A 22,984-nucleotide genomic window follows, 5' to 3' on the forward strand; every position below is an offset into this window, starting at 1 on the left:
ACTAATCAAATTGTTTCAAGACTACTCAAGAGTCAAAGAACTACCCATCTTTCAGCGCCAAGTGTTTTGAGGACTTCACCCCTCAAACAACGTTTATCTTTATACCCATGAAGATGGCTGGGATGTTCAAGTGTCTGTCAGTAACGGAAGGCAACGTGGCTTTAGGTCCCGAGGTCCAGTTTTTTGTGAAAGAACTCTACACTACATATACGTCAGCTCGAGTTTTAAGCAAACTGGAATGAACAAATGTCATTTAATGTGACAAAGGTTAATCATACTATAAATAATGGTGGAAAGTGTGGCATTGTTATAACTTGGACCTATAACTTTGGTACACTTAATGAAACAGGTATATACAGAGTATTGACCCACTGAGTGCTGGAAAAGAGAAGATGACAACTTAAAGGGGAGAGGTTAATGCTATTTTGACACTTTGTAATGCTCAACATGGTCTGATATTTCCAAACAACCCTCTCTTACGTTTCTTCAAGCCCAACAATTCCCTTGTAAAATGTTTCAGTCATGTACATACCCTTGTATTATCTCAAATATGACAATAGCTAGCGATGTTGTCATTGTCATCTTGGTGTGTGAAAGCCACCCCTCGTCTTTTGGGAAATCTGTGATTAATTTTGAGTTCATTTCTTGATCAGACCTCCATCTTTTAATTTGAAGTAAAAGCATTCCATTCCTGCTTTGGTCAAGGGTGGCTCAGCAAAGTTTGGTGAGTGTGAGAGTTACAGATTCATCTTCCTCAACCTCATGTTTACGAGCAAGTCTGTGGTAGAGAAATGGTGTCCGACTTGATTGTCTAACCAACATTGACATCTAGTGGTGAATGAAGGCAGAGTAATTCAAGAATATCTGTTAGGTATTTCAAGAGGAGTGTTTATTTAAATTTCAGTCAATTTTAGTTAAGTTCATTTATATTATTAGTTTTTGTAAAATATATAAAGTAACAGCATAAAATCAGCCAAAAACTAAAGTACCTGTATCCTGTAAAACATTTAAATATTTACATTTTGATTTGAGATTTTCACAGACACACGTACATGTACAGTATATATTACTGGATCTACTGTAAAAATTTGCTTGCCAATTAAAAGCATCTTAAAATATCTAAAGTTCCTAAGGAATCCTCTTCGTGATGACATGTCGAGTGTTCGTGATGCTTAAGGTTCATGTTACAGCAGAGTTCATTGTGGGCTTTGTTTCTGTGCTTGACTTGAGATGAAGCAGAGGAACTGTCCACAAGCATCATCGATGCGTAATGGGTTTTAGCACACTGCTGCCTCACTGTCCCGGCAGCACCAATTAATGCGAGCACATGAAGAGTGCATTTTAAAAAGCCTGTGTTCATATATAAGCACCTCGAACCATACAGTGATGCTCTCTGTAAATGAGCACAGAGAAACTAACAGCAACAGACAGGAATGACAAAAACGGATTAAAAAAAACTTGAAGTAGCAAAGAACCCACACAAAGCTTTGTGGTGGCGTCTCAGTCAAAGAGGTCAGGGAAGTTGTCTTGGCAGTAGTCATCAAAGCTGAAGTCGTCAACAGTGAAAGGGACATCCTTCCACTTCTTCACAGACGTCGTCCTGCCATCAGGGGTCTGCAGGGCCAAGTTCTTAATGGCTAGATTGGGCAGCACGGCAGCTTTCTTGTACTTCATCTCATATCCCCAGTCCTGTGAATTTGAAGAAGAATACAACTGTGTTGATGAACTGTCTTGAGCGGTCTTTGCCTGAATTTTACATTAATATTTGGCAGAGGGACCACTGTACCTTGTTGCAGTTTCTACAGCTGACTGTACGCCCAGGCTCCCAGTCCTGGAATTTCCTTTTTAGCATCACCTGCTCACCAACTTTGTAGAGATTCCTGAGAGCAAAGATAAGTCACAATTAAAACAGTGAAAGCATTCTGTAGGGATTTTGGACTGAATATACTTTTGCATGAACTGTAACACCACAAAGAGTTAAACTCACCTAAACTCAGGATTGATGTTGACGTAGTGTGCCTTTTCAAGAAGTTTAATGTCACTGCCAGAGGCCACAGACCTGAAACAGTTTTGACACAAAAGCTGGACACTAGCAGCTGTGTTGCGACTCCTCTTCTCTGTTTTGCGGCTCTCTGCAATTTTTCTGCCATTAACTGCCTCCTCTTGTAGCTCAGATATCTGGAGACAAAGAAGAATAAAAGGGTGATGGTAGAAACACTAAGCAGTGAGAGTAAAGGATGAAGATGGACAGACTAACGCAACCTCACCTTTGTGCGAAATTCCTGAAGGCTCATATCTTGGACCTTAGCGATGGCTTTTCCAGTCAGCTCTTCCAGATCTTCATTGATGAGCTCCCGTCGCAATTCCCGTCCCCCTGACTGGGCAACCACCGAATACTGACTGTCTTTTGCTCGGGCACGTCCGATGGCCTGCTGCTGGGCAATCTCATTTGTAAGCAGTCCATAGCGTACCACCAGGTTGCATTCAGGGATATCAAGGCCCTCTTCAGCCACACTGGTGGAGATCAGGAGGTTGAGTTTACCCTGGAGGAAATTGCTGATGGTCTCCAGTTGCTTACCCTTTAAGGAAAGCATGTAAAGAATACGTCATACAAGTCAGAATCACATCCATAGATAAGTTGTCACTGAACTGCATTAACTTAAAACTCATAGATTGTACATGAACACACCTGTGTCATGCAATATATACCGTTGCCAGCTCCAGTGAGGATGGCTGGCTTGATGCCAGCTCCCTGTAAGGCTTCATTAGTGAGGACCCAGTCATTCAGACAGTGGGTGCTTTTACGGGTTTTACTGAAGAGGATCCCCCTTGATTCCACACCTGGACCAAACTGTTCTAGCAGAGTGCTCTCAAGTTTGCCCATCTTTGGGTTCTCATAGCGAGAATCTCTTGCCAGTGTCTTCAGCTCCACCTGATTCTCTGTGTAAAAGTAACAGTCAGATTTATTAATGCTTGCATGGTGAAAAATTATAAGCTTAACATAAATAAAAATCACGTGGCCAAACATATAAAGTAATTAATATTTCTGGATTCGAACCTTGGAAAAGTGCCTCTAGGAAGTCGTCTGTTGCATCAAGTTTTGTGGTGGGCTTGTTGTAGAAATCCTCCAAGGAGTGATAAGCATCCATCATCCGCAGAGTGTCATTAATGAGCAGGGCGTCATTGTACTGTCTGAGGTGGAGTGCACATGCTGCCAACAGTCTGTTTTTCTGTCTGATTCCTGATATACGCAAATCATGTATGAGCATCACCCAAAGCATTGCTTCCCCATCACATTTCATTTGCATTTCATTTTCCTCAAATTTGTTCTCCTTGCAATTACAAGTTTATTTATTCATTTGTTTATTGTAAACGGATCCCCATTAGTTGTCACCATAGTGAAGACTATTTTCCTGGGGTCCACATAGAAACATAAACTAACACCAAAAAAAAAAATTGTGCAGTTCAATCAGAGCAGTTAACAAAAAAAAAAACCTCAGTGCATATCATTCACTTGTTTAGAAAAAACAAGGAAAATGAAATACAATGTTAAATATAATACAAGTAGCCTCTCAATTAAGAGGTGTATATGACCCAGAGAGATCTGCTTCGACATCAAACAGGAGGTATACAAAAAACAGGAGGTAAACGGGGTATACAAGAATATGTATACAAAAGGTATACAAACATATGGTACATGTTGGTATATGTATTTTAGAAATATGATATATGTATTTATACCAAAGCCAAAGTATGTGTCTTATACAAAAATATTTATTTGTGACCAAGAGAGATCTGCCTCAGCATAACTAGGGGTCATGTAAAAATAACAGTATCATTGCCAGTGGTGAAAACATCAAACTGGACGAAACATAATTTCTTCATGTATGGCCATGTTTATCAGCAGTTGGTAGTAGGTCTGAAAACAGACTCAAAGGTTTACACAAAATACAAATGTTCTTCAAACACAAAATAAGGTTGTATGCCACTCTCTACCGTCATCCACAAAAGCCTGGCATGCATTACAATGACATTTGTTCTAATCGAGCATTGAAGTATGAGGCATGCAGCTCTATTTTGAGCATGTTGGAGATCTCGTTTTGATGCACTAGACCAGACAGTTAAGCAATAGTCCAGATGGGACAAAACTAAGGACTGTACAGCCATTCTAACTGTTGTATCAGTAAAAAAGTGAGCGCACCTTCTGATGCTGGAGATTCCTATACTCATTTTCGTCACTATATTTTTAATGTGAGTAGACCATGATAGTGTTTCGTCTATAATTAAGCCCAGTAATTTGGCTTCCTTCACCTGATCAATATCAGCAGCCTGCGCAGAAAGGCTCAATGTTTGATTTGATCTAAGAGCATAATTAGAGCCCAATAGAATACATTTAGTCTTAGAAACATTTAACTTTAACTTGTTTTCTTTCACCCACTTTGAAACCAACATTAACTTTTGTTGAAGCAACTCATTTACTTGCTCAGAGGTCTCTGCAGATGCATACATGGTTGTATCATCAGCATACATGGCCAAATCAACATTTTTTAATACATACGGCAAATCATTAACGAAAATAGAGTATAGAAGGGGCCCCAGGCAGCTTCCTTGAGGAACACCACACTGAAGCAATTTAATATCTGGAAAATACAGTGAACACAATATGACAGTACAGGATCAAAAAAGAAAGTGATCTTACCTTGCTGGTGTAGTATCACCACATCTGCTTCATACTCTTGTGTGCCACACTCTCTCAGTCTGAAGTCTGAAGGAAGATCCATGTGGTCATGGATCATCTGCATCATGCGCTTCAGATGATCCCCGAATGGATCCTAGAAGAAAAACTATTAAATACATGTAAAGTTTTTATGTGATTATATTATATATTTTATGTCTACACAGAATCTGTGTTTATTTAGATTTTCCTTTTTTTAAATCTAAAAATAGCGGTTTTAACACTTTAAAGGACCAGTGGGTTGGATACGGGGGGCTCTCTTGGAAAATAAGATCCATAATTATGTTTTCATTGGTGTATAATCACCTGAAACTAAGAAACTAAGGGGGGTTAGATCACCACATGATTCCCGAGTGTGGCACTGCTGCTGCTCACCGCTCCCTCAGGGGATGGGTCAAATGCAGAGAACAAATTTCACACATTCAGGTGTGTGCCAATCTGTGGGACTTTAATCTTTAAAGCCCCTACAAGGAACTTTCATTTTGAGTTGATTTTGGCGACCCTGTGGACAAAAGCGGTAGTGTTTTGCTGGAATGAAACCTACATTTCCCATGAGCTCTAGCGCGTATTGTCGTAAAGACGCTTACCTGGCTCGCGCATGTGTTTGTCTTGGGGATGAATGAAACAACAAGACGGGAAAACTTTGCCCCCGATCCCAGCTCACCTCTGCCGCGCCCCGGCTCCACCTCTCCGGCGTAAACGCCACCGCCACCGGGGTAAACGCAGCGGTCGGCTGGTAAGGCTGAAGGCCTGTTTTGCGAGCACTTCCACGACTTCTTGGACTGAGTATGGAGCGGTGCCTCGCCTTTTTATTTCTCGGCACTCGCTGGACCCTGTCGACGCCTGGCTGGTACCTGTTATCGGCTCGGATGAGGTGTTCCAGCTCCGCGGCCCCTGCTCTCAACCTGCGGCCTCTGTGTGTGGCTCCCTGGACAGCTAACGCCATGGACCCGCCGGCTCCTGCCAGGATTGGGCTGGTAAATGCTAGATCGCTAGTGAACAAAATGTTTATCCTGAAGGATTTCCTGACTTCCTGAGGATTGGATTTCTCTGTGTGACTGAGACGTGGCTGACTGTTGGTGAGTCCAGTGCTTTCACAGAACTTTTACCCGATGATTGCTGCTATTTTAACTCCCCGCGGACGTCGGGTCGAGGAGGAGGAATAGCGACTATTTTTAAGAGTCACTATAAATGTAAGCAGCTAGGTAAGATGACGTGTGCCGTCTGAGTGCCGTAAATCATTTCGTCCTGGAAGCGACCTGGGGCGGACCTGGAGACAGTTTCCTAAAGGTATGGATATACACTACATAGAAATAGCTTATCTTCACACCGATGGTCTCAATTGCTGTTGTAGGTCACGCACAGACATCAGCAGAAACGAGAGACTTTTGCATATCCAGTTAAAAGTTCCTTGTAGCGGCTTTAATCTTTAACTGTGTTTTAGTTAGCTTGGAATGAGTCCTTCATATCTACATAGGGAGCATAGGGAGCCGTTCAGAGTCTGCACAACACACCCCTACAGAAAGCGCCCACCAGTACAAGACAAACCCAACCCAATGGTTATTTGAACCCTGCTACATCGTGCAGTTGTAGTGAATAATTATGAGGCCAAATGTAGCAATAATCCATTTCGTTATTCATTATGCATGTAGATGTTACTCACTCTATAACTAACAAGATGGCCCCCCAAAAGATAATACGAGATGGTATGGAGTTGAATTACACATACACATTCATATTTGTACCTTCCATGTACTGAACCCCCTCTCTTTTAACCTACACTTCATAGCTAGCTAAATGCTAACTCAGCATTTTCTTCAGGGCTTCCATTTCCAGACCAAGGGGTGAAGGGGGCTGATAGTGGATTGACGTGTTGGTATGGTGAGCAAATTGTGTGGCTGGTGGGTGGGTCACAAAGCTGCTCCAGCTGCAGCAATACCTATTGGTAGAGAGTGTGCCCTCTTCCATGGAGCTCTCCATGTTACACTGTCATGTTTCTACAGTAGCCCAGAATGGACAAACCAAACACTGGCTCGAGTGACAGCCTTTCACATTTTTACACTGAAGGCCACTTTAGGTATTCCGACTTCTGAATTTCCACTTGGAAAGGGAGTTGTGAGGAGAGGGAGATTCAGTTGGTCGCAATGTGCAACCTCATGGCTAATGCTAGTAAATCCTACACACTGGCCCTATAAAAGAGGACAAGAAAAAACAGTGGCCTACTTCAAGCCTTTTTTCCACAATGACAAACGTCTTGATTGGTCTGGGTACTTTCTTCTTCAGCTCGGAGATAGACTTTTTAGTTGAAACTATGGCCGAGTCCATGTTGGCACAAATCTGAGAGGGTGATAATGAGGAAGAAGAGACTTGTGGGAGATCAGACAAACTAGCTCATGTTAGTGACAAATTCAGTAAAATCCCAAAGGTAAATAGGTAAACCCGCCCTGACCTGCAGTACATGCTCCACAGCAGTTTCCAGGATCCTTGCGCCCCCTGTCCCCGGTGATGCAGTCAGACCCAGGATCTGTGGCAATGGTCGTTCTCCTTTCAACTTTTTCTCCACATAGCATGCCATCACCTTGTTGTAGACTGTGTCCTTGTGGGTGTGGTGACACTCATCGATTATCAGTAGAGTAATATCTGTAAGGAACCAGGAAATGCATCGAGGTTACAGTCTCTATTTGTGACTACATTAGAAAATCTCTATCTCCATTCCAGGTTCCACATCAACTCACCATGTCATAACAACAGTATAATTATGGATGTTTAGGCTTGCTTTTACTGACCTGAGAGCTCGACATGTTTGGACTCCTCCTCATTAGTCAGAGCATTATACAAGATCTGTGCTGTGCAGATGATCACGTCTGAGTCCTGCACCACTTTCCCAAAGAAGTCCTTTTCCTCACTCTCTCCACTGACTGGCGTCAAGGTGTAGTCATGGCCCAGGTAAGGCTTGAACTCTTTGTTGTAATGTTGATCCACAAGGTGAACCTACAGTATAGAAAAACACATAAAAAAAACACATTATGTCTGACGATACTAGTTGTAAAAATATACTGTCTTTTTATTGTTATTATGATATAAATTATCCTGTCCTGTCGTATGTGTGTATTTTGTGTACCTTGTTTACCAGGACCATCACTTTTGCCTGTGGTGTGGTCTCTAAGTGGTTTTTGGCCACATACACAGCAGCACGGGTCTTTCCACCTCCTGTCGGCAGCCAAATGATTATGTTCTCTCTCCGAAGAGCTCTTTCAACCACCTCTTCCTGGTATTCAAACAGCTTAAAATCTGCCATCCTGCACTTTTCTCCTGTTTGACAACACATCACAATTACAAAGAGGAAGAGAGAATGGCACATTAGATCATACCAGTATATCTCAACTGTAATTACTGACACCATAAAGTCTGGCTAGATCAGGGTAAAGTTCTTGAGAGACAACAAACAAGCACTCCGTGAGACATGCATGCTGAATCATTGTACAGTATCATTTATCATGAAGCTGATAAGAAGTCAGTCTGTAATAACTCACCAGTCAGCTGTGTGAAGTTTTCAGCTTTTCCTTGTCCAATGCCAGCACACAGGACAATGTTGGGGTTTTAAATCCTGTTGGGATCAGCTGTGTGATGCAGAGACAGGAAAACGAAAGTAACCACCCCTTGCACTCAGACAAATGGCCCTACTGAGGGAGGCACCAGAGGGACAACCAATAGTCCTCATTCTGCAGTGACTGGGGAAGCCTCAACTACACTGACATAAAATAGGACTATCACCACCCTGCGTTTGATAAAGCCAGGTCTAAGTCTATATTTATATCTTATGTGTTGACAATGCGAGTGGCTCCCAGCTGAGGTCTTTTTGTAGAGTGATTGAAACGTCCTTTGCATGCACCCTTACTGGGCCCCGCTTGCTTTTCATTACATCAGGAAAACAAAACCTACAGTTGTTGCCGGTGCTAATGCAGGAAATCCCCATTACTGTTTTAACAGCAACTCATTTAACTGGTTTTCTGCCCTCTAGTTATTCAGCAACTTATTAATTTTGGATGCCAGTCAATGTTTTGCAGGACTTAGGTAAACACTGGAACTTCAGGTGGAGCCGCACTGATAATGGTAAATAATAAAGGACCTAACAAGTGTTACAACTTGATAAAAAGCAGAGTCACTGTAAAGTTACAGATATGCAGCATTAACTTTATCAAATTAGCTGACATTTTGGCATTACCAATGTTTCCAAGAGTGATAAAGTAATAAGGAATAACCAAATGCACAAAAATAAATAATATCAATAATCTGACGACATGTTCATAAGTTCTATACATAATGATGCCCCTATATAAGCAGGAAAAATACATGCTAAGGTTACAATACACTCTGTTCTTAACTACCTGCACACCTGTGTAAAAAGCTGAGCACAAGGAGGATCACAGGACCAATGAAAAATAATAAATTGGGGGGAAAAACACACTGTGCCATATTGGATGAATAACCTCTACTTATGTATAAAAAGATGGGTGAAGTTACAGAGTAATAAAAAAGAAGAAGATAAATATGCTACATTCAATACATATAATAAATTCTGGGGTTATCCCTGGAAGTGCACAAGGTGAATCACAGGACCTATAGAAACATTCATCAAGTATGCATATACAGTATTAACTTTAATTTGCCTGTTCAAGTGATGCAAACAGCACTCAACATTCACTCTGTGGTTTTAGGTGGCTCTGTGTGTTGCAATGATCAGCTGTTTGAGCAGAGAAACAAAAGTAAAACCTCTGTGCACTCTGTCCACAGAACGGCCCTACTGAGGGAGGCTCTGGAGGATCAACAGCTGGCCTCCATCTTGCAGTGACAGAGGAAGCTGGAGCTACACTCAGAATAAGTATGTTTTTCATAAAACCTTTATAATCTAGCCACATGCAATCCTAGATTTATTTTACACTTTAAGTATGTGGCTTACAGTTGAGGTATTTTTTTCATAACTGGAAAGGGAGAGGCCACCACTAACATTGTCAGGTTTTGTGTGCAGCACACCCTCAATGGGTCCTGCTTGTTGCTTTTTGTTTCATCCGTCAGTAAAACAAAACCTAAAGCCAGCTGCTGCACACTCCCAATACAGGGAAAGGAGAATTACTTTTTGGCACTAAATAGAACATTTTACAGAGGTGCACCATCATAAGTTCCTGCAGTACTTGGCTATAGATGCACTTTCTGGTCCACTTTTTAAGGTAAAAAAACATATACACTGAGATTTTAAGGGACAAATTGGTGTAAATTATTTTGAAGTGGCAACCTACTACAGGCAGTTTCTAGTCCTATATAAGTCATAATGCTTTCCTCCTCCAACACAAACATGTAGCATCTAGTCAATGTAAGTCTTAAAATTTGTTAAAATCTGTGTAAATGAGCACTTAGATAATGCATGCAACTTACAGGTGTGACATATCAAGACGTTGATTAAACAGCATCAGTACTACACGTGTTTGCCTCGGAATGGTCACTCTAATGAACTTAATGCTCATTTCGCTACCATAAGCGGCCACCAATGCCGTTTTTGTTAATTTGGCAGTACATCCAACCACAGATCACACGTAGCCACACCAGCTTAGGACCTCCACATCCAGCAGCTCATCTGCATGCTCACCACCCTCACCAGGGTCTTGACCTGAGAGCAGTTTGTCATCATAACAGACTGGTTGGATGTACGGCCAAATTCAGGGTGACAACATCTTATAGTCGTGAAATAAACATTCAGTTAATGGGCAACAGCTCTGGTGGACATTGCTACAGTCAGCTCTCTCAAAACTTGCAGCATTTGTGACATTTTGTTATGTGATTAATCTGCACATTTTAGAGTGGCCTTTTATCATGACCATCCAAAGGCACACCTGTGTAGTAATGACTGGATCTGAATCACGGTGCGAATACACTAGTTATGTTTCACTTCCAATAACATTGCGAGACAGGGCATTCAGTCTGAGCAGAATAAATGCTATACATCTTTAAATCTAGTAGATGGTTGTAAAATACAATGACTCCCATCACAATCCACATTCAGGAGTACCAGTAGTAGTTGTGGTGGTAGAAATAGTTGCTCAAACTTGATACAGAAAGCAGTTCTCATGGTGCGCTCAGGGACAGTGGTTTCATGGGAGAACCAGTACAATTGCAACACTATTTCTCAAACTACGGTGTGGCTATGAAAGTTAAGTACTATGCTACTGATTACACTCTTGCTAACATCCAAATGTAAATTGTCTGCAAAAGAGGAAAAGTTAAGACCAGCAATAATACTGACCACAATTTTAAAGTACCCAAATGCAGAGCAAGTTGATGAGGCCTCAGCCAGGCACAACCATATTTTGACATCATTCTAATAGTTTTGGAAATATGTCCAGACATAGACCTATAGTGGTCACACTTGCAGATCTGCATATCATAGAAGACTGGACTATTGGTGGAGGTACGCGCTTTCCAGGTGCCCCTCTAGTTAAACATGGAATTATTGTTACTTCTGTTAACTCTGTGACGTCTGTCATTTATTGGATATCGCAGCAGTATCATGTGAAAAGTTGCCTTGTCTTTTGTCTGAAATCCCCAGAATCTTGATTCAGTTCTGACTGCAGTCGAGCACAAGTGACTCCAGTTCACACCTTTTGTTTATTTAAAAAAAAAAAAAAAAAACCTTTATTGTCATGAACAGTATTACAGTTACAGTAAATGGCATTTATACCATAACTAGAGACAGTAGCCATCCTCAAACAGGTGGAAAGTTCACTCAGACTGACCTTTTTAAGAAAATCTGAAATGCAGCATAGGTAGATTGAGGGAGAAATACGCAATAGACAACCCTGAATAATGCAACACTGACATCACTTCAGTAATTCAAAGCTAGTCATGATTCAAGTACAAAATAAACACACGCTCACACGCACATATACACAAGTCAATGGAACATTCAACAAGCAGGCTAAACCAGCAGTGGACAGTTACTTCCCATACAAGAAGTGGATGTGTCTCAGGAAGCAATCTGTTTGACACTGACCGCTGAACAAACATTACAGTGTTTGTAACACTGTAAAAAAACCACAAAAAAAAAACCTGCAACAACTGTGGCTTAGAGCTTGATGGTTTTTCTGAATTCAAACTGTAAACTGCCCGCCATGCATTAACACCCACTACAGCTTGTGTATGGTGTGATAAATAAACCAGCTATCTTCTCTTCACAAGTCCAGAATCACTATGAGGACTGCTGGTTAGCTGCCCCCGCCATGTTTCCATCTTATCAATATAAACTATCCAGTAAACCTGTGACCACCACAAAATAATGTGGCTGTACACTAAATATACTACTTAGCATATGTGTGCAGAAGTGACTGTACTACAAAGTCTAGCAACAGAACAAATCAATGCCAACAACTACAGTATCACCTGCAAGCATGATAAAAGCTACACTACTGTGTGACCTCATCCTACACGGTTTGGAATAAAACCCTGCCAGTTGAAAATGATGTATAAACAGCATGTATCATATTTTCTGTATAAATAAGCATCTGCTATGTTGTTGTCAACATGAAAACAACAGTTTTCTTGAAGGCAACGATTGGGAAAATTATTTTTTTAGCACTCAAGTGCTGGAAATATTTGATGCCCAGTCCATCACTAGCAGTGTCTCCAACCACTCAAGAGTAGGGCTGCAAAACGGATTTTTAGTATTGATTAATCTGTGATGTTTTTGATCATTTGTTTATGATAAAGAAAGTTAAATAATGTTGCTACAGCCTAAATGATAAATAGTTTTATCTTTTCTGATCAACAGTCAAAAAATATTCAGATATTCAATACACACTGGAGCTAATACCAGCAAATGGTATTCGGTATTCGCACTTCATTAACAACTAACAATTGTTTCAGTTACTTTTTTCACCAATCAACTAATCAAATTGTTTCAAGACTACTCAAGAGTCAAAGAACTACCCATCTTTCAGCGCCAAGTGTTTTGAGGACTTCACCCCTCAAACAACGTTTATCTTTATACCCATGAAGATGGCTGGGATGTTCAAGTGTCTGTCAGTAACGGAAGGCAACGTGGCTTTAGGTCCCGAGGTCCAGTTTTTTGTGAAAGAACTCTACACTACATATACGTCAGCTCAAGTGACAAGTTTTAAGCAAACTGGAATGAACAAATGTCATTTAATGTGACAAAGGTCAATCATACTATAAATAATGGTGGAAAGTGTGGCATTGTTATAACTTGGACCTATAACTTTGGTACACTTAATGAAACAGGTATATGCAGAGTATTGACCCACTGAGTGCTGGAAAAGAGAAGATGACAACTTAAAAGGGGAGAGGTTAATGCTATTTTGACACTTTGTAATGCTCAACATGGTCTGATATTTCCAAACAACCTTCTCTTATGTTTCTTCAAGCCCAACAATTCCCTTGTAAAATGTTTCAGTCATGTACATACCCTTGTATTAACTCAGATACGACAATAGCTAGCGATGTTTTCATTGTCATCTTGGTGTGTGAAAGCCACCCCCCGTCTGTTGAGAAATCAGTGATTAGTTCAGAGTTCATTTCTCGATCAGGCCTCCATCTTTTAATTTGAAGTAGAAGAACTTCTCCAAGGTGTTGGCACTCTTGCAGTACTCGCTGTCTGGAGGGTTGTACTCGCGACAGTTGACGATGATTCGCTGCAGGTCGGCAATGAAAAGCTTCTTGGTCACATAGTATCTATTCTTCAGTCTCTCTGTCATTGTCTTCAGGTCTGTGGAGCCAAAAATGGAGAAGACAATGCTCAATGTGACTTAATGATAATCTAAAGACCAGGTTGCGTGACATTAAGTGGTGCTTTTCCTTATTTTCTGTTATACACATAATGTTACAGTGTTGGATGTTCATATCAAACATGGCTGAAGTTTCAAATGATGAGGTAAAGGTGTGTAAAAGTAATCACTTTGAGCAAAACCTCAGGTTTCTGACCATTCTCCATACTGCTCCAACTTCTTTTCTACTTTCAAGACAACCTGACACCAGCTCATGATGGATTTTTTAATATGGTAATCTGCTCCAGATACATTACTTCCAGTATATACATTATGCAGCCTACACTGCTACATGTAGCAATATGCTAACCTCCAGGAAACATGATCTTGGTAGCCCAAGTTGTTCATTGCTCCTCAATTTCAGATCATATTCCTGCTGGAACATGTCAAGTTGTGAAGACTGGGTCAGAAACTTTTATTGGGGATTTTTCACAGTAGAAAGTGCCATTACACCCTGTTACAGTCGTTCCCCTCCTGCAATGACGGTGCAGAGATGCCGAGATACGGAAGACCTGGAAATGCTGACCAATCAGAGCAGACTGGGCGTTTTCAGACTGGTGTTAAAATGGAGCATTTCAGACAGAGGGTGAATACAGGTTTTCAAACAGACAGACAGACAGTATGAGGACAGGAACTAAATGTAATAAGAGATGCTCGCTCACCGATGGGAAAGCGGATGATCTCATAGTAATCTGGAGCCTCTGACTTTTTCACAGGTTCCATGAAGGGCCAGGCATCAGGATGAGTCTGTTGACAAGATAAAGTCCTGTTTAGTCCTTGTTCTTGTTAGTGTGTGTTTCCATCTGGGGTTAACAGGTGACCCATACCTTTATCTGGGCCAAGAGGTTCTTCAACATGTTGTATAACACGTCAGGATCCTTCACCTCTTTCCTGCAAAACATGTGGAATGACAAATAAGTAAAGTATGAGTAAAATATTGATTAAACTTGGACTGGAGAAGGAAAAAAAACAGGTGTCTAAATGAGACAGTTTGTAACAGGGGCACATTGGACTTTTATCTATAACCTATTAACTGCAAAGTGTCACTGTGACACAAACATAAAAAAAATATCAAAGCCATTATGTGTAGAACGTGTAAATGTCTGACTTACTGGCGCTCCCCTGTGGTTGCATTAAAATAGACACATCAGCAAGAACACAACAACACTGAGTTGTATAATATATGCTCAAAGCTCACCCTTTGTCCTTGTTACTGGGTTTCCAGCCAGTCTCTCCTGGAAGAAAAAGACATGTAAATTTAGGATAATACTAATTTTTAATACGTTTCCATTGTGCACTGACCTAACACTCACTTATGCCTGGGATGCTCTCCACTGGGATCTGTCGTACGCCCTCTTTGAAGCAGGTGAGTCCTGGGTAAACCTTCCTGATCTGACTCTGTTTCCTCTCAATCAGCTTCTTAATAATCTGTCATGACATGTAAGATTATGCGATTATTGAAAACACACAGATTCACAGCAGAAAACATGTTTTGGCTTTAATGCAAAGATCTCAGCCTCACACACCTCCTTCTGTCTTTTAATGATATGAGAGAGCTCAGTGTAGGGGATTCTCGGGTTCAGCTCACACTCCATGAGGGTCGCTCCCTCGTAGTCTTTGATGTATCCAAGGTATCGACTCTTCGGCACTTTGATGTCTTTGGAAAAACCCTGCGAGGAGAGACCAAATTACTGAAAGGACAAGATGGAGGGAGAGGACAGGGGCAGAGCTAATGCACAAATCATGCCTGCAGTACCTGCTTTTTGAAGTAGCCAATGGCGTACTCGTCAGCATAAGTGAGGAAATAGAGAATGCTGTGTTTGATGTGGTACTCCTTCAGGTGGTTCATCAGGTGGGTACCGTAGCCCTGACATTAAAAAGACCAGAGAAAAGACAATGTCACAAAGGCATCTCCATACTATTCTTATCTTTCCATATGCAAAAAAATATCTGGAGAAAGTAAGTTATTTCTTTCTTTAGAACAGAGCAATCAACACATCTTTTAACAAAAGTCCATATTTTCATCGTTTTTTATAACGTAATAAGTTAATGACAATTTGTCATTGCATGTCCATGTATTGAGCGTGTTGGGTAAACACTGAATGAATAGGGCATATTTTTTGGAGGCACGGAAAGCCGCTGTCCCTCCCACTTATCTCTAGGCCCCCCTCCCCTCTCTCTTTCTGTATGTGTGAATTGCAACCCCCAAGGGCCCGGCCTGGACCCGTCAGAGGGGTGGGGGTCCCGGCCCGGCCAGAGAATCTAAGCTCTACTTTCATTCCACTACTTTTGTGCACTCACGCTGGACAGCTTGCCCTACAACCCCTGTTCCACATCCACATTTCCTCACACACCAGGCAAAAATCTGCACCACACTGTGAGGAATACTAGAAATCATGACAAAAATGTAACAAAGCATCAAAGGACAAATTGCTGGTTTTTATGAAGAGTCATTACGATGCACCATGGCTACTTCTGAGAGTACATATTAGGCATCTCTGACTACTATTTGCAGGAAGTCCACCAGTTGCCTCGTGTTGGTGAAGATTTTCAGTCCAGGGCATGGTAATTCTAAGTGCTACATCTTCGGCAACTGGACTTGCTTGAGTCTCTTGAAGACATTCAGCTCTCATCCGAGAGGCTTCTTCAGTTCTAACTGACTGGTGGGGAGCCTTAGGCTTTAAACCCTGTGTGGGTGAGAACCCTTACAGTATCGTTAAGGTCAAATGTGAGCCGCTGACCAGCTGTTGCAGTCCTGAGATCCCTCCCCAGGCATCTCAACACCCACTCACACCTGGACCCATCCCGACCCACATGATGGCCAGGTGAGTCAATAACTCGCATGTGACCTTAACGACTCTGAAACTCAGAGCTCAAATGAGACCTCCTAAATGTTGCCATATGTTCCAAACTAAGAGTTCTCTCTTATGACAGCTTAATACCTGGGGTAAAAGCCTGCTAAAGGAGCTGCTACAAATGAAAGTGTTGACGAGCACCCTTATGTCTATTTGGACCACCACAACTCTCAACAGAGTCAATAGTTATTCTGTACCTTGACTTGCTCGTTGGATGTGACGGCACAGAAGACGATCTCCGTGAAGCCCTGAGTGGGAAACATCCTAAAACAGATGCCTCCGATGACGCGGCCATCTTTGATAAGGGCTAGGGTCTTGTGCTTCCTGTGAAAGTTATAGACACATGAGCGGTGCACAGGCATCCAATGACCTGTGGCATAAGAACTTCTACTTACGGGTCAAACACCAGTCGTGTGATGTACTCTTTGGGCATGCGAGGTAATTGATGAGAGAAAACATTCTGCAGGCCAACCAGCCACATCAGGATCTTCTTGTTGGACTTTTGGGAAAGCGAGTTCCCGATGACGTGGAACTCTATGATCCCCCGCCTCTCCTCCAGCCTGGCGGTCTCATCACGGGCAGCGTTTGGCGTCAGCAAATTAGTCTAGCAATATAAACATAAAAACTGTGAGAACTACAGTTACAATTTGCAATAAAGTCAGATCTTTTCCCCCCTCTACAAATCACCTTGGCTTGAACGACTTACCTCTGGTCCGAGCATCGCAGCAGGGTCAGTAATTGTCATCATGACTTCATTGACCAGCTCCATAGGAATGTCTCCCATCACACGGATCCGCTTGGCATCCTCCAGGGTCAGAGCCTCTGGAAGTTTACGTTTCTCTCCTGAACAGACAGCGACATTACTCAGATCAGAGCAATGACAGGAGACAGCTAACAATGATCTCAGAGCCATCAGAGGCGTTTGTTAGCCACAGCACCATGCAGAGTGTTGGGTTTACAGAGGCTTTCAATCTAACACAGCTCTCCAAAGAGTCTTTTAAATGTGTGAGACGCTTGTGAGGTACCACTGTAGCTACTCAGGGTGTGGTAGAGAATTACTGGAGGGCCAAAGAGCAGACTTGACAGACCTGTGATGGGCTCTGCACCTCCAGTGTCCATGCTGCCCAGAGAGGAGATGCTATTCAGACCTTTGGGCAGAGCGGGGGAGCCAGAGACTGCAGCAGGACTGATCACTGCAACAAGAGACACGTGCAGATAAATACAAGCAATGATACTTGCACATATTTTTATGTATAGTATATTCATCATTATACCTATATAACTAGAGTTATGTTATGTTATGTATATTACATGAGCTGTAATACTACTCTATGACTCTTAAATTATAATAACCACCTGAATTAGGCTCTCGGAGTCGCACTTTTAGACTTGACCATTTCATAGAAGATGTTTTCAGACTGGAAAAACTTCTTCATTGTTCTAAGAATCCTCCTTTTTGTTGTGTCCGCACCGACAAGATCTAGGAACGACTGTAGTTCTAAGAACGCTGTTTTAAGGGACTTTTTTAGCTCCTATTTCAGTGTCGATACTCTCCCAGCACAAGAGGAAGTATGAGTGACATAAGTGTATTGTGAGCTAATGCAGCAACAGTAACAGCCATATTTCAAAAACCTGTCAGCCATAAAGACATAATACAAACAACAGCCTGTAATGACAAAAAAAGAACTGACAGTGAAGTACAGGCTTTACTGAGCATATATGATGCAGCTATATATTTGCCTAATGCACAAATCCTTTAAACGACCAACGGCATTGCAAGGTATAAAGCTTATGAATGTCATTTCTTGAATTTATTCTGTGTTTTATCTCCTCATAGTCTGTTTTCTACTCATTTACCCAGTTTCTTTTGCATGTTGCAACATCTGCAGATGAATAAAGAGTTATCCTTCACATTCACAGTCTCTACTCTGTTTCACATCTGTGTTTTTAAAGCCATAGTTAATGATAGCTTGAGAACAGCAGTGTTTACAGTCCCATGGACAAGTGTCCTGATTGATGATTTGCGAACAGAGCTTATTGTTTATAACAGTTGTTATAAATTAAGTCCGAAAGCTGAATCACACAATGTTGTGATTTGATATGACTGTCTGGTCCCATCTGACTAAAAATATCCTAGCTTAATGACCCTAACACTGAACACCCGCCTCACCTGTCTGATGCCCCAGCTGTGTGCCGTCGGAGGCGGGCATGGTGAAGTCAGCCTCCCAGATGGGTGAATTCTCGCCATAGATTTCCTCCTCCAGCATGGACAAAAACCTGGTGACAGTTAGTGAAAAATGGTATTTCAAAAGCAGTTTTGAACAGAAGCTGATAAGATAGCAAAGTTAGAGTCCCCTTGCTGTTAAAGAGGAGCTACAGTAATAATATATAACCTATAAACTGAAAAACATTAGACTAAAGACACCTATTTTGTTTGTGCTAGGGAATCCTACTGTAGTTTTTACTACAACTACATTACGACTTGTTATCCTCCATTTTCAAATAACTTGTGAGCATTTTTACAATTTTATGTTATAAATTAAGTCTTTGTGCTTTGATAATAATACGAGCATGGAACATGACCTTTTTATCTAGCAATTTATACTGTTTGAGTGGGACACATTATGCTCGTGCATAAATACAAGTCCAAAATAACCTTGTGTAGCAGTACAGTGATGAGATGATACGAATATCTGACCTTTTCCAACACATCAGCTGAAGCAGAGATTCTGTTTGCATCAGCATTTCTAGAAATACATGTGCAACAACAACGAAGACAATGATATTTTGATTTCTCCTAGTGAAAGAAGTAACTACACCAAGAAATGGGATTAAACATTAAATCTAAATATTTTTCAGCCATCAGTAAAGCGCGCGCGCACACACACACACACACACACACACACACACACACACACACACACACACTGTTTCGGGAGTGTCTGCTCTTACTTGGGAAAGTGTGTGAGGATGAGTGTGCGTTTCTCTGGTAGCAGTTTGTCCTTCTCCACTCTGAACTTCTCCAGGAGCTGGCGTCGGGTTACAGTGAAGATGGACTTGAGCAAGCTGCGGCCGAACACGTGAGTGGTTTCATAGCGTGGTAGGCTGTCGTTACTCTGGGGGACATGGCAGTAGCACAGCCACCTGGAAGCCATGAGGAAACACAGTTATTGTACAAACAGATATCAGCTTACAACATAGAAATCAAACAAGTAAAATCATGTCCCTGCTTTCTTTAACAACACCACATCCACACACCTGGTGTAGTCCACCTTATATGCCGTCCCATCATCTTTCTGGGTGCGCTGGCGGTACTGCGTTGGTGTCTCCAGCTTCCAGTAATTTAGGCACAAGAGGAACATCTTTGACAGCTCAAACATGGTCTGCCTTTCCTTCGGTGCAAGGTGGCTGAACTTGTACTGAACAAAATTCAAAACCCCCTTTGGTATAATAGGAAACAAAAGATAAAGAAAAAGAGGCAGAGTAAGATGAATGTGAAATGTGACAGTGCAGCAAGGATTGTTTGTCTTCCAAAATGTTTTTTCTCAGGTTGTGCACACAGGGCCACACCTACTGCCACATTACAAAACTAACAAGAACAGAAGGCACAAGAAACATATGGCAAGCATATTTATCTTCAGAGACAGGCGGTATAATCCTGTTGCTTTTTCAGCGACTGCTAAACATCAAGAAATGACTTGTAAGCTACAAGTCATTTCAAGTATCATGTTCACCTGCTCAATGTTGGGCTTTTCAAAGGGTGGACTTCCAAGGGATCCCTCTACGACTGGCTGGCTCATCTGCAGGATGCATTTCCTCAGCAGCTATGGGAAAAAGGGTAGAGACAAAAAATAATATTGATTGTTGAATAATGATGCGCTAAATCATAAAAGTAGCATGCACATGGACTCACGATTATTGGAAGGTCTGTACCTGTTACACTGATGTAAGATACACCTTTGCTTACCTTGAATAGGTAGAAGTAGACCTGTTTGGTGTCAGTGTCCTCTTCTTTGTGCACGGACATGAAAAGGTTCTCCACGTCCACCACCATCCCCAGCAGCCTGTTAATCTCATCCTCAGACACATTCTCCAAGTGGGACACATGATCAGCTGCAAGCAAGGCATCAAATACAATCACATTAAAGTCAGAATACAAGCATATTAGGTGCCAAACACCAGTGGGTAACAACAAGTCCCTGCACTATAGCTTTATCTGCTGTTGGGTGACAAGCTGTGGTGAATGTATGGAGGCTGGTTAGTTTGTACCCAGAGCATGTCCACAGCTGCGGCACGGCTCGCTCAGGCTGGCTGCTTGCTGCTGCAGGTCCATACGTGTGGCTGATGGTGGATTTGGGTTTTTCCATCCATTGCACTTGCATGTGTCACTAGCCTGAGAATAAGCAGACATAACAGCAAATAAAGCGACTTTAACAGTGACCCAGCTGCTGCTTTTAAACGTCAGTGAATGACTTAACAGTTAAATTCAGCTAGCTGGTAATGCATCCATATTTAAAGGTTTAATGTGCATAATACAAGTGCCCGGGAGTCTAGCTAGCTAGCTACAAAAGTTAACCATTACGTCAGGTTATTACGCTATTTGTTTGTGTTTTTGTTTGCAGTACCTTGACTGTGCTACCATTTGCTCCCCCTCATACACTAATGCTAATAGTACCCGAGCAAAGCTTTGTTGTGGTGAACTTTGGCTAGCTAAGCTAGCTACCTTGCATGCGGAGAATACGCCAAGTTTCTCAAGCTTCTTCGCCCGTGGGAAAGCTCGCACTTGGGCTTTCTTCTGGCTTGCGCGCTGTTGCTGGCTAAGTCCCGGTCTGGCCGGGTCACTGTTCCCCGACCCGGAGCCTGTCGCGGCAGTACTGGACCCAGCTGACCCAGCAGACTGGGCTTGGAGAAGCCGGGGTTGTAAGGCCTGCGCCGCCGGGTCCGACATGTCCACGCTGTTACTCTCTTCCTCTGCTCTCGTTTACCTCATATGCTGCCTTCACGGACTGTCGGCAAAATGTGGTTTAACGGGACCGCATCACTTTATTATTAGTATTATGACTTTTCTTTTAGATTTTCCCGTAAAGCACAAGTGTTTAAAACAGACAAAAATGATGCAAAGACCGCGCACAAGTGTTTTCACGCTCGAGTCAGACTTTTCGACACGGTGTCAACCTTTCACAACAGAAATATAAAGATACTTTCTATTACACAATTAAAAATCCCCAATTTAGGAAACATTACGAAAGAGGCATCGTCCCATCGACGTTTTAACTTATCACCCATATAAACCTATACAGTCACTACATTCTGCCAAATTTTTAGGTATTATTTTGAAGGTCTCTAAATTGATCATATTTCAAATAATCATGTACAGACGGATATATATTTTATTTCTGATTTAATTATGGTGGTGTTGCACCGAATATTTATAATTTGATTTTTGTCTAGTCATTTTATTAACTTATATTGTATAATACAGGATTGTTTGATTTTATGATCTATGGATACATTAAGGTTACCGCTTTTTTTGTTTTTTAACTGTGTCTTGTAAGGTGTCATTGAGTGCTTTGAATTATTATTTTTAGACATTAAAACATTATCATTTTAACATAGTGAAACAACAATAAAAATCATAACAGAAAAGAACATAAAATATAGAACTAAAACTAAAACGTTCACTGCCCTTGGCTACAGCACATTATAAGATGTTCACTGTGGCAAATTTAATAATTATGTACTGAACTGGTAGAATTACCGTAAGTTTATAATCCTAAATACATAAAATCGCCACTCGGTGGAGATGACAAAGAGTCGAGTCTTTTTAAAATCATGCGCGTTCACTGCCCTCCAGTGGTCAAAGTTATGAACTGCAACATATTAACTTCGTCAAAGTAGCGTCAATGCAAACAGTACTAGCACTTCCGGTTACGACTTTTCAAAATAATTTGAAAACGAGCTAATAAATTATTATTATTTTTTTTAGCAGTTATTGTCACAGACAAGTACAGCTACAACTACAACTGAACTCTATATGTAAGGAGTGATATCGATATTAATATAATTACAATAACAATAATAATATTTCTGACTATTGATATTAATTACAGGTATCAATCATGGTGCTATGTCATATATATGCGTGTATATCTGCATTACATAATGGATTCAAATTAACAACCCTGCAATAAATATTACCATAGCAACTTACCAGTAGGCAGAATATAAGAAATACTGCAGTCTTTTTTTTTTCTTTTTCTTAAAGGCAATACGCTTAAATATTTGTTAAACTTTAATAAAAATTCACCACAAAACAACCCATGACCTAACTTGCAACACAGAAGAGCTGATATTAAATAATGTTTGGGCATAACATTATAACATTTCAAGTGTACTTGAAAGCAACATGTCTGCCTTAGAGTCAGCACACTGATAGAGTAAGATTCAGTTTTTGTTTTACATAAAGGATATATTGGAGAAATATCCTCTGTTAATTTATGTAATAATGTGTTACATGGGTAGTATTTATGTAATATCTTAACGGAAAAGGCAATCTAGGCTAA

General features: G+C 41.3%; 2 protein-coding genes across 3 annotated transcripts in view; both read right to left on the minus strand.

Annotated features, from left to right (window-relative positions):
- Positions 1-8,424, minus strand: part of dhx58 (DEXH (Asp-Glu-X-His) box polypeptide 58) — a 20,254-nt gene extending 11,830 nt beyond the window's left edge. Inside the window, exons 1-12 of one of the 2 annotated variants that reach the window (XM_050068391.1) lie at positions 8,269-8,424; positions 7,857-8,047; positions 7,522-7,726; positions 7,185-7,375; positions 6,959-7,072; positions 4,700-4,832; positions 3,059-3,241; positions 2,690-2,940; positions 2,268-2,579; positions 1,988-2,178; positions 1,787-1,880; positions 960-1,689 (exon numbers count right to left, since the gene is read on the minus strand). In XM_050068391.1, the coding sequence (XP_049924348.1) occupies positions 1,501-1,689; positions 1,787-1,880; positions 1,988-2,178; positions 2,268-2,579; positions 2,690-2,940; positions 3,059-3,241; positions 4,700-4,832; positions 6,959-7,072; positions 7,185-7,375; positions 7,522-7,726; positions 7,857-8,033 (2,040 nt within the window). In that variant the 5' untranslated portion in view covers positions 8,034-8,047; positions 8,269-8,424 and the 3' untranslated portion in view covers positions 960-1,500. Of the gene's footprint in view, positions 1-959; positions 1,690-1,786; positions 1,881-1,987; positions 2,179-2,267; positions 2,580-2,689; positions 2,941-3,058; positions 3,242-4,699; positions 4,833-6,958; positions 7,073-7,184; positions 7,376-7,521; positions 7,727-7,856; positions 8,048-8,268 lie in introns of those variants that run through there. The other variant, XM_050068393.1, reaches the window with a different exon arrangement.
- A 2,762-nt stretch (positions 8,425-11,186) lies between these two features.
- Positions 11,187-21,517, minus strand: kat2a (K(lysine) acetyltransferase 2A). Its single transcript, XM_050068390.1, has 18 exons — positions 21,145-21,517; positions 20,691-20,814; positions 20,389-20,534; positions 20,156-20,245; positions 19,680-19,861; positions 19,374-19,565; positions 18,592-18,698; positions 17,510-17,614; positions 17,128-17,264; positions 16,817-17,025; positions 16,619-16,745; positions 15,323-15,433; positions 15,093-15,236; positions 14,880-14,994; positions 14,765-14,801; positions 14,394-14,457; positions 14,229-14,313; positions 11,187-13,508 (listed from the first exon to the last, which is right to left on the minus strand). The coding sequence occupies exons 1-18, from the start codon at positions 21,367-21,369 to the stop codon at positions 13,315-13,317; spliced, it is 2,394 nt and encodes a 797-aa protein (XP_049924347.1). The 5' UTR covers positions 21,370-21,517; the 3' UTR covers positions 11,187-13,314.
- Between the last annotated feature and the right edge of the window lie 1,467 nt (positions 21,518-22,984).

Source organism: Epinephelus moara, chromosome 18, assembly GCF_006386435.1.
Source record: "Epinephelus moara isolate mb chromosome 18, YSFRI_EMoa_1.0, whole genome shotgun sequence".
NCBI lineage: Eukaryota > Metazoa > Chordata > Actinopteri > Perciformes > Serranidae > Epinephelus > Epinephelus moara.

What these genes read in the sequence shown, in the direction of transcription:
- kat2a (XM_050068390.1), bottom strand. Translation starts at nt 21,369, where the DNA reads ATGTCGGACCCGGCGGCGCAGGCCTTACAACCCCGGCTTCTCCAAGCC. An exon ending in TTGGCTACTTCAAAAAGCAG is followed by an intron (nt 15,237 to 15,322) that starts GTACTGCAGGCA and finishes CTCTCCTCGCAG; the next exon opens with GGTTTTTCCAAAGACATCAA. An exon ending in ACCTCTTGGCCCAGATAAAG is followed by an intron (nt 14,314 to 14,393) that starts GTATGGGTCACC and finishes TCTTGTCAACAG; the next exon opens with ACTCATCCTGATGCCTGGCC.